Below are 12,342 nucleotides of genomic sequence, written 5' to 3'. Positions count from 1 at the left end.
GACCATTATAAATTGTTTATAGGAACATTTCATAAACTGTCCTATAATCACAGTTAGTATCATTGTACTTATTAATAATTCATATAGTATCATTGTACTTATTCATAATTTCAAATATATATATATATATATACACTATGGAAGCTTGTTTCCGCCACTGAATAATAAATAAATAATAATAATTGCGACTTTTTATCTCACAATTCTGACTTTTTTTCTCACAATTGCGATATATCAAGTCAGAATTGTGAGAAATAAAGTCGCAATTCTGAGAAATAAAGTCGCAATTGCGAGATATAAAAAAAAAAAAATCTTTTTTTTCCTTAGAATTGGACTTTATATCTCGCAATTCTGACTTTATATCACGCAATTCTGACTTTATATCTCGCAATTCTGAGAAATAAAGTCAGAATTGTGAGATGTAAACTCGCAATTGTGAGATAAAAAGTTGCAATTATCTTTTAAAATGTTTTATTTTGTGGCGGAAACAAGCTTCCATAATACACACACATTTACATATGTAAAAATAAACAAAAACATTTAGCTTAGTAAACTGTCATAACTTCCGCAAACGTTCACATTTAGGATCATTCTTTGCGCGTCTTTATAAACGAGGCCCCTGTTTTCCGTTGTTCCGCGGAGCCGACGCTAACATCCTGTACAACGAACAACGCAGGAAAACCGCTAACAAAACTTGTGATGGTACTAAAAAAAAAAGTTCCTTTCTTAAATCCTAGAGTGGGAGCGATCCCTGGAACTACACGGTAGTTTCGTTCCTCCAGGGTCCGGTGCGTATATTCCCCGTGCCGTCGGGGGGGTACAGCGCGTTCCCCTTGAGGAGCCCGTTCTGATTGGCCAGCGAGTGTGTGCGAGCGTGAAGCTCGATGTGTGCGTGATGCAGATCGTCCTCCGCCGTCTTCCCGCAGCCGCACAGAAACGTCTCGTTCAGGAGCTCGTCTTTAGCGCAGCACACGTGATGATGATGATGATGATGGCAGGAGTCGTGAGCGAGGTGGCAGATGTGGTCGTGCGGGGAGTTAGCGCGCGAGCTATGCGCGCTAGCACTAGCGCCATCCGAGGGAATCCGAAAAGCTAGTTCTCGTGTGCGTCTCGCTTTAGTCCTGACGGGCTTCACGCAGCGGTGCAGATGCACGGCGGGGCGGTATCCTTCGGGATCGGCGTGGAGAAGCACGTGAGGCGTGTTTTCGTCATCGAGGAGCTGAAGCGCGGCGCAACACGGCGACACCGGCGTCAAGCAAGTCACGTGATTGTGATTCTGACACGCACAATGCGAATGGCTCAGAATCGATTTCCCCGGACACACTGAATCCGAATGGCAGTGTCGCATGTCTCCGTTCACGTTGGATTTGTGCGCGTGACACGCTTTGTTGTTAGCGTTCAAGCGGCGTCCCGGACAACACGCGCACCAGCAATGCCACACGTCGTCACGTTTCGCGCAATGGTGAATTAGCACGAATAACCCGAGCGTGACGGAAAACGCCCCGTATAAGCAGCTGAAGATCATATCTAGAAAGTGACCCTGTGTGACCGCGAGCGCACCGAATGTCCACGTGGTGAGGAATAAAAACAGCGTGAAGGCCGTCGTCCTCAGCTGAGCTTTAAACGAGTGTTCGTTAGCTAGCGTGGAGGGGTTGATGAGACCCGGGCATCCGCCGTGACACTGACCGGGTTCGGCTCTCGGCTCGTTCTGGTGGACGTCGGCTAGCCTCTGCTGCTCCTCGCTCACGGGCTTCAGCTCGTACTTCTTCTCCGGGTGTTTGCGTAGCTGGATGAAGGTGAAGATGAAGTAGACGCAGGTCACCAGGAGGATGAAGGCCACCGGACCGTAAAACGCTCCTAGACTGGGTTCCCACGCCATCCAACAACTGCAAACACAAAATCAAAATGCTTATTTTTAATGCAATATTGCAGTGTTTACTACAAATGATTTATCGGTGCACATCATTATTGTTTTAAAGCTCCAATATGTACGATTTTTGAGGAACACTTTATAATAACTGCACGCTATTAATCATTAGTTAAGCAATTAATTCATCATTTATAAAGCATTAATAAGCAGTTTATAAATACAGTTATAAATGTTGTATTCTTGATTTAAAAGCATATCTATAATGTGTTTAATAATTGTATTTTCATACTTTATTAATGATCAATTTATCATTTTTAAATGAAGTATTGCATTATTTACACACCAGTTGTTTAGGAGTTGTCAGTGGTTCATAACATCACTTAGAAAGTGTGAGTAAATGATTAATAAATTATTTAAATGTACATTTATACATCTTATTGTTCAGACATATAGTAATAGTTACTTAGTGTGTTAATAAATGCTTTATTAACATGTATTTCTACTGTAATTCATGATTAATTCAGGGAGTTATAAAGCGTTTAGTAGTGGTCAGTTCACTATTTTTGTGAGCTCATCTAAAGTGAGGACTAGTTATGCCTTATAAAGCGTTTATAAAGGAAATTTAAAGGCTGTTAAATATTTTTATGTTCTGTATCACTGTGTGTGTTTGTTTCCTTTTTCTGTTTAGAAGATCAGTGAGCCTTTAAATCTCCTTTATAAACGCTTTACAAGGAATAACTAGTCCTCACTTTAGATGAGCTCACAAAAATAGTGAACTGACCACTACTAAACGCTTTATAACTCCCTGAATTAATCATGAATTACTGTACAGAAGAAATGCATATAATAATAACTATTACTATATGTCTGAATAATAATATTTATTTAAACAGTTTATTAATCATTTACTTACACTTTCTAAGTGATCTTATGAATCACTGACAACTCCTAAATAACTGGTTTGTAAATAATGCAATACTTCATTTAAAAATGATAAATTGATCATTAATAAATTATGAAAATACAATTATTAAACACATTATAGATATGCTTTTAAATCAAGAAAACAGCATTTATAGCCGTATTTATATACGAGGATCAATATCAGCATGGCGTTTTCGAGACGCCGAGAGCTAGCGTCCGCGGCTAACTTCGACTCGACAGAGACGCCGCTCTTGCATGTGCTTTATTAGACAGGTGAGCAAATGTACATAAAACAAATCAATGTTATATAGCTCAACATGATGAAATGTTAGAATATGATCTAGGGATGCACCGATATGAAAATTTTGGCCGATACCGATAACCGATAATTCTTTATATTTGAAAGCCGATAACCGATATATTGGCCGACAAATCGAAATCCAAATTTGTATATACTTTTTGAGAGCAAAAACAAAAGTTTCACCATTGAAAGCCATGGCCCAAAACACAATTTTATGAAGCCGATATCACAGCACAAAACTGAATTTTCCTCATTTGAAGTGATTCCAATCATATTTCAAGCAATTTAAAGCCATCATGGTGAACAGTGCGCATCTAAAGTGTCTCAGCTGAAGGAAATAATACATTATTTATCGGCTTTAATATATCGGACAAATTTTCTTATCAGGCCGATAACGATAACCTAAAAAATTAGCATATATCGGCCAATATATCGTGGATCTCTAATATGATCAGTATGTTATTCTAATGTTGATATAGCTCACTGCTAGTCTCATACAGACAAACTAACACAAAGAATAACAAAATAACTTTCAACACACTCAAATGCATGATAGTGTAGAGCAAGTGAACAGCGCTGTGTTACCTCACAAGTTTCATTCGTCTAATAAACTGACCAGTGTGAGTGTTATTTCTGCACTTGTGGGTAAGTTAGTTCGGTAGAATGAAATGTCCTCGTTCCGTTATATCCGCGGGACTCGCGTGTGGCGCTGAGATCTCTCTCATTAGCACTCGCGCCCTGCTTCACACCACAGTCATGTTAAAAACATCAATGTATTCACTCATCCATAAACATTATTAGATCCATCGGCACGACGACAAGTTCCATAATTCCGCTTATGCGTCATCAACCTACGCCTTTGTTATTGTAAGAGGTAAGCGACCTCTAGTGGTGAAAAAAATTTACATATTGTAGCTTTAATAATCTTGAATCAGAATAAGTTCCTCTTGCAGCTTCTCTTCTCTCTCTGATGATGTGGGCGGGGCAACCTGTCACTCACATGAGATCAGCCAATAGCAAACCACAACCATCCAATCAATTCCCCATGGACAAAATCAAGCCCCGCCCACATTTGTTCTCGTTAAAAGAAGTGTTTCACTGGGATATACTACACAATAGTGGAGAAAAGACCAGCACAACTTTGTTGCCTTTGGCTTGCTCAGTTGGGGATATTTTGGGGATATTTAATTTTTATTCTATCAATCAATAAATTCCACTAGAAACAAACCTTGTTGTATTATTTTATTTTAATTTAATACTGTGAAGCTGCTTTGATACAATCTGTATTGTGAAAAGCGCTATACAAATATACTTGATTTGATTTGATTTGATTTGACAACTTCCCTTTCATGCTGACTTTAACACATACAACTGACACTGAACATGATAAACATGTAATGAAGACCAAGTTCCAGTGAAATATCTTCAGTCCTCTATACTTACACCGGCGTCTGCTCTCCACTCCCGTAGTTCTCCATGCTGATCGCTGCTGTGATCCCACATATGATGAAGGGAACTCCTCCACTGATCAGATAAAACCTGCAGACACACACAAACACACTCCTATTCACTCATTCGTCATGTTGAAGCTAAAAACACAGCGTCTGATTTCAACACTGAAGAGTGTAGAAACGAAAGTTAATTCACACATTAATAAACTATAAAAATAATAATTACTGAAATAACACTGATGCATTTATATGAATGTAATTAAATATTTAGAAATATTTAGAAATATTAAACAAAAACTAAGGAGAAATGACAACCACATAACAAAATGACTAAAAATTAAACTGAAATATAAAAGCCAAAGTTAATTCAAATTATGATTAATAATAATAATAACTCAATTAACACTGATGCATAAAAATGAACAATTAAAATATTGTAGTTAAATATTCAGAAATATAAAAAAAGATTTAAAATATAAAATGACTAAAAATGAAACAGAAATATAAAAGCAAAAGCTAATTCAAAATATTAATAAATATAATAATTAATAAAATAACACTGATGCATATAAATGAACGTAATTAAATATTTATCTTCCATGTGTTTATTTAATGAAAAAGTGTGAAAAACATGCCTTTGAATATTTTTATTCAGATTTTCACTGTATTTTAACAAACATTTTGTATCTCTCAGACTACAGCAACTGTTTGGTTAACATGACACCTAATAAAATAAAAACACCTTTTAAACTATTTAAGAGCAAATACATCTTCAAAAGGTGAAAAACTGTATTAAGATGAAACTCTAGAATCTAGATCTCATTTTATACACCCGTCTCACTACATTCAGTCAGAGAGAGAGAGAGAGAGAGAGAGAGAGAGAGAGAGAGAGAGTGTGTGTGTGTTAAAGTGCTGTCACACCCCGGTTTAGGTGCTTCTCTCACAGGACCGTATGTCTCCTAATGTCGCCATCATTCAGCACACACACACACACACACACACACACCCACACCCACACACACACACACACACACACACACACACACACACACACACAGAAGCAGTGTGTGACCTCTTCTCCTCTTCAGACACAATCTCCTCACCCTGTCGTTCGCCGCCCACATTCACCGGGCTACAACATGACAGACCGAAGACGCTGAAGTTCAAGCACAACAATCATCAGATATAAACAAACCCAAAGAGTCTGATCCTCCTTCAGACGCGACACACACACACACACACACACACACACACACACACACACACACACACACACACACACACACGCTCAGAAGAACATGACATCTAACATGAGTTTCAAAGCACAACCTCTTCGAGACTCCAGGATTATAGTTCATCTACACAATAATATCGGTAACACTTTAATCGCATCTAACATATACGTTTATGTGTGTGTGTGTGTGTGTGTGAGAGAGTGAGTGAGTGTGTGAGTGAGTGAGTGAGATAAAGTGTGTGTGAGAGAGTGAGTGAGAGAGAGTGTGTGTGTGTGTGTGTGTGTGTTTGTGTGTACATGTTTATTTTTTTTGAAAATGTAAAAATGCAGAAAGTTTTCTTGGATGGGTAGGTTTAGGGGTCGGGGTAGTGTGTGTGTGTGTGTGTGTGTTAGAGTGTGTGAATTGAATTCAGCTCTACATTGTTCATCTTCAGTGTTAATTCACTTCAATAACTGTGTGAAAAGTGAACGAGGACAGATTCTCCCATAATGCATCTCTTCGAGCTCAGCTTTACAATCACATCTTCATGAATCACAACCGAAGACGTTGAGAAATGGAGGAAGACTATGACCTGGTGGAAGGTCGCTTGATAGGACGCCGGTGCTGATGTGATTCAGTGTGTGTGTGTGAGAGTGGGAGTGAGTGTGTGTGTGTGGGTGTGTTTGTGTGTGTGTGTGAAATTGATTTCTCTCCATCGGCTCCTTGACACACAGCATTAAAGTCAATCACATGAGATCGTCCCAGCGAGCAAAGATACACCAGTGTCAGCACATTATCTGCTTTAGAAACACACACACACACGCATACCACACACACACACATACCATACACACACACACACACACGCACGCATACCACACACACACAATACCACACACACACACGCACATGCACACGCATGCATACCACACACACACACACACACACACACACACACACACACACACACACACACACACACACTCACACACACTGAATCATGCTAAATGTCTGTCAGTTAAACTAAAGATGCTGCGACCTTCATCACACACACCTGGAGTGTTTAAAAAGGATCTGTTGACTAATGGGCCGAAACAAGCTGAATATGAACCATAATAGCACGTAATATGGATTTTACTGTATTATTATAATAACTTTCTGAAGTATTTAAAATGTTTTAAGGCAAGACACTTCAGGTAAAACCCCTGTTTTCTCCTGTCAGTTTGGTCTAATTTCTTCCATAACATGTCAGACTAGTGGAACGAAAACATCCAAAATACACATTTGAGTGTTTATTTTATTGCACTATTTTAGTGTATATTTTAGATTTTATTTATCTATCCGCGTCTGTAGATTTCAGTTACAATATATATCTTTAAAAGCTGTGAGTTTAAGTCAGAAATCTTCACTTCAGCAGATTCACACACACCAAACTTTACAGTTTTATTTACATCTACAGTATATGCTGAAGGTCTGTTTATATATATATATATATCATTCACCTGATTTATAGAACATTTTATTCCCAATTTTTTTCCGTCTGTTTTTGACAGTATTTTCTTATTTATGGAGTGATAAAAATAGATATCCAAAACTCTAATGTCAACAAAACAATACAAGAATATTAAATCTGGCTTCATCGACTGTTCAGATTTCTGTTTTGGAAGTGTATGCAAATTAGTGCATATTTAATTAGTGAATACATCATTTGCATAATTTAATGTAACATTTGAGGAAACTTGAAATATAAAAAAGGTTTGCATTTCTTAGTGTAATTAATGAAATGATAATTTTTAACCCTGATTACTTGCCTTAAATCAAACCTGATGTGACTTGGATGTAATTAATAGCATGTTCGTGTAAAAGTGTCTGTGTGTGTGTGTGTGTGTGTGTGTGTGTGTGTGTAAAAGTGATGTTCTATAAGCCTTTAAACAGAGAAACCATGTTCAAATGAGCTTGCAACATGAACTTAAACTGGACTAAAAGAGAAACTGAGATGTGAGAGCGTAAAATAGATGTGCTGATCCAAACAACAATCAAGAAATAAAATGAACCGCAGGAGATTTGAAGCGTGAGAGAATAATTCTGGAGACAGATAAACGAAAAAACAATCATGTCGCTTGCGGTCGCACAGCAGAATCACTCTGGAGAAGAAACAAGTTTCAATCAAACTCATGGAAGTGCACATCACAGATGAGAAGAAACATTACTGAGCTATTGATCCAGCTTATACTATACTATTATCTGCAGTATTCTCTGGCCATAACACACACACACACACTAACGTTTGCATTTACGGTTTCACATACACTTAAAGAAATAACAGGCTTCATTTCTCAGTATATACTGGGCTGTACACTAGTATTGAGGATCCATCCTCATGTTCTCTGTTAATTAAGAACTGAATGAATAGGAGGAAAGGCTGAATTGAAGTGTAAATCGAGCGTCGTGCTGAAAGGTTTCCAGCATCTGACTCGCGTCTTCCAGCCCGACCGTCTCTGAACCACCGCTGAGAGAACACAACCTGACCTACTTTCAACACAATAAACCCACAAGTACTAAAAATCCCAGATTAAAAAACTGTGAAGCACCAGCCGACGAGCAGACAAGCTGTGTTAAATATATTTGTTTTATAGTGAAGCTGTGTGTGTGTGTGTGTGTGACATATTTGTACCCAGACGTGACCAAAAGCTGACAAAAATCTCCCAAAACCTCCTTTTATGGACGTCCTCATTTGTAAATCTGGTATAAATAAAGAAATGTTCAAGACATGGTTACGGCCTTGATATTTCGTTTTGAGCGAATCGATCGGGTGAACCAATGATTCAACGACCCATTCATAAAGAGAGCCAATGACTTCATTCCTGAATAAATCGGCGTTTGAACAAATTTTCTCATTTAACACAATAATGACTTAAAATGATCATTTGGGGGTCATTTCTCAGCCACGTTTGATGTGCAATTAATTTGTGATTGAATCGCTTGACAGCCCTAATAAATTGTTATTAACGTACAAAGTTGTGTGTTTAACAACCGTAAACAACTAAACTCAACAATTAACAATCAAACTATAAAACAAGCACACCTACTCATCGACAGATCTACCGCGGTATAAACGGTAACTACCGTACACTGACCGGCCCGAGGGTGAAGATAACTACTTTAGACACAAATCAGTGTGTGATGAAGTTATGAGACACTAGGCGCGTTTCCATTACAGATTTGCGCAAAACTTTTGCGATTTTTTCTAAATATTGATAAAAAACTATTGCGAAATGACGGCGTTTCCATTAACCGATGTTATGCGACTAAAACGTAATTTTTTCCTCTCGCGATAATCATTCCAAAAATCATGCCGATGGACGTTGGTAGGTTTATATATATCACAGCCACGTACCGCACTAGACATTATTATTATTAATCAAAGGAGACGTATGTGTGTGTTATCCACTCATTAATGGTGAGGAACGACCCTTATTATAATTGTGAGCGGCTCATATGAGGAGTTTCTGGGTGTTTCTCCCTCATTTCTGCTTCGTGGTCTTGATTGTGGCATTTCTTTGAGGTTTAGAATCCAGTATTCCTGTAATTCTTTCGTCTTTTATGACTTTAATAAAGAGCTCTGTCTCGTATTCTGTCCAAACACACCGCGTCATCCAAGTCAGGTGACCTGTAAACGCGCAAAAACTGTTTCCATTGCAGTTTTGCGAAATATTTCTTTTTCGATTTGCCTGATAAACCTCCTCATGCGAGCAGAAAAACTTGGGAGTTTTTGCGAAATTGCCGTGTTTCCATTGGGCGTATTTTCAATTTTCAATTTCAATTTGTGCAATTTGAAGTGTAATGGAAACACGGCTACTGTGATCTCACTCTTATTCTCTCTCCGGTTGCTTTATTCACATGTGAAACCCTGTGTTTATCATCTTGACACTGACAGAAGGTTAACGTTAAGGTCACAATCACCATCCTGATGCTGGAAGAGCTTCATCTCATTCTCTTCAGAATAATGTCAAGCGGCTAATGTGTTCAAATCAACTCTGAGAGTGTCATAACCAGAGAACATCTGGAGTCGAGCGTGTTTCCGATGGTTCGTACCTCAGCATGGGGGATTTGGGGTGCGGCGGCGCGTGATCTCCGTCCTGAGCTTGCTGGGGTTTTTTGGTCACTTGTTTGTAGATGTTTCGTGCCGTTACACCCAACCAGAGCATAGTGGACAGAGACGAGTAATGCAACACGATCCCGACCTGAAACACACACACACACACACACACACACACACACACACACAGAACAGTGTTTGAGGCGGATAAAACTCCAGATAAAACTAAAGAATGCTATTTTCAGAAGCATATTTGAAGTATCATGTAAAATACCATAGTACATGAATATGCTCATAAATAATACTTTTAATTTAATTAAATTGATGCATTAAAAAGTGACAGTAAAGACATTTAAAAATATATATTTTAAATAAATGCTGTTCTTTTGAACTTTCTGTTCATCCTGAGAAATAAAATATATCACGGTTTCCACAAACATATTCAGAATAATAATCATAACTGTATCTTGAGCATCAAATCATCATATTAGAGTGATTTCTGAAGGATCATGTGACACTGAAGACTGGAGTAATGATGCTGAAAATTCAGCTTTGATCACAGGAATAAATTACACTTTACTATATATTCACATAGAAAACTGATGATTTACATTACAATAATATTACACAATTTTACTGTATTTTTGATCAAATAAATGCAGCTTTGGTGAGCAGAAGAGACTTATTTCAACAACTTAAAAAAATTGTACTGACCTCAAACGTTTAACAGTAGTAGTGTGTACAGTATATCACAGATTTATGATAGTAAAGCTTAATGAAAGCAAATGGGACTGACATAATTGCCTCTTTAACAGCTTTGATTAGTGATAATTTTGCCTTTGGTTGTTATCTCTCAAATCAAACACATGAAACACATCAGGTTGGAATGACAGTGACATTAATGTTGCGTAATGTGTCTCATGACCATTGAACCGGATGTATCCAATGGAAAATGAGACACATAAAATAACTGAAATGGTGACTGATCTTAATAATCTCAAGGCCAATTAAACAGCCAGGCCTATTAAAATAAAAACTGGAATTGTATCCTAATGACACTACAATAACACACACAGATCAACGTTAAGCTCGCTCAGCTGAACACACAACTATATACAGTTCCCGTCTCTGAATGAAATTCTGCGCTGTCAATCCTGACTATCCTAAATATAATTTCTCTCATCCACTTTAATAAAATAATCATATATTTCTCGTCTGGGGAGCCGTGTGGTCTGAGAAAACAACATACATGTTCACACACACTCGTGTGAAATTACCCATTAGGATAAAACCCAGATCCATATCATCAGGAGACACTGACTGACGACGCATTCCCATTACACAGATTACACTTTCCCATGTCATCCGTCACTCGGCCAATCAAATCCAGCTTCTCTACATCCCTCTCAGATGAAACACATGAAGATGAATAAATATAAATCTGAGAACGACCTTGAACCCTTACAGAAAACCCCCGACAAACCCATCCGACCGGAGCTTCTCACCAGAACAACGAGATCAATCGCATGCAAATCTGCGTTTCTGTGATTTTGAATGATATTGAAACCAAGCCTGAATATATTTGATCGAAAATACAGTAATTTTTTTTAAATGTTATTAGAAATTAAAATTGCGGTTTTCTATGTGAATATACAGTAAAGTGTAATTTATTCCTGTGATCAAAGCTGAATTTTCAGCATCATTACTCCAGTCTTCAGTGTCACATGATCCTTCAGAAATCACTCTAATATGATGATTTGATGCTCAAGAAACATTCATGAAGGATCATGTGACACTGAAGACTAGAGTAATTATGCTAACAAAAAAAAACAAAAAACAAAAAAAAATCATCTTTGGTCACAGGAATATATTATGCTAAAAATTCAGTTTTGATCACAGGAATAAATTACAGTTTACAATATATACATTTTTTACTGTATTTTTTAACTTTACTTTTTTTTTTTGATCAAATAAATGCAGCGTTGGTGAGCAAAAAAAGACTCCTTTCAAGGAATAAATTATAGTTTACAATATATTCAGATAGAAAACAGCTATTTTAAATTGCATTATTATTTTACAATTTTACTGTATTTTTTTACTGTAATTTTTATTGATCAAATAAATGCAGCGTTGGTGAGCAGAAAATACTTATTTCAAGGAATAAACTATAGTTTACAATATATTCAGATAGAAAACAGCTATTTTAAACTGCAATAATATTTCACAATTTCTATTGTATTTTTACTGTAAATATTTTTGACGAAGTAAATGCAGCGTTGGTGAGCAGAAAAGACTTCTTTTAAAGACAGACAGCACATTCAAAGTGAAAAATGAAAGACCAGCTCTTAAATACATCAAACCTCTCAACTAACCAATCAAACATCATATTCACAGACTAAATCATCTAAACAATCAGAATGGCACCAGAGGGGAATATATTTATAATATTGGCGCTGCGTTATCAGTGTATCAGCTATCAGCAA

General features: G+C 37.3%; 1 protein-coding gene across 1 annotated transcript in view; it reads right to left on the bottom strand.

Moving 5' to 3' along the window:
- Nucleotides 1–466: 466 nt before the first annotated feature.
- Nucleotides 467–12,342, bottom strand: part of LOC311070222 (adhesion G protein-coupled receptor A3-like) — a 117,769-nt gene continuing 105,893 nt past the window's right edge. Inside the window, exons 13-15 of the mRNA XM_084093969.1 lie at nucleotides 9,856–10,004; nucleotides 4,539–4,634; nucleotides 467–1,886 (exon numbers count right to left, since the gene is read on the bottom strand). Of these exons, the coding sequence (XP_083950095.1) occupies nucleotides 758–1,886; nucleotides 4,539–4,634; nucleotides 9,856–10,004 (1,374 nt within the window). The 3' untranslated portion in view covers nucleotides 467–757. The remainder of the gene's footprint in view (nucleotides 1,887–4,538; nucleotides 4,635–9,855; nucleotides 10,005–12,342) is intronic.

This window comes from Abramis brama, assembly GCF_963993115.1.
Source record: "Abramis brama genome assembly, chromosome: 19".
NCBI classification, from domain to species: domain Eukaryota; kingdom Metazoa; phylum Chordata; class Actinopteri; order Cypriniformes; family Leuciscidae; genus Abramis; species Abramis brama.
The sequence above is the reverse complement of the archived record's forward strand: the minus strand, read 5'-3'. Positions and strand labels throughout refer to the sequence as shown.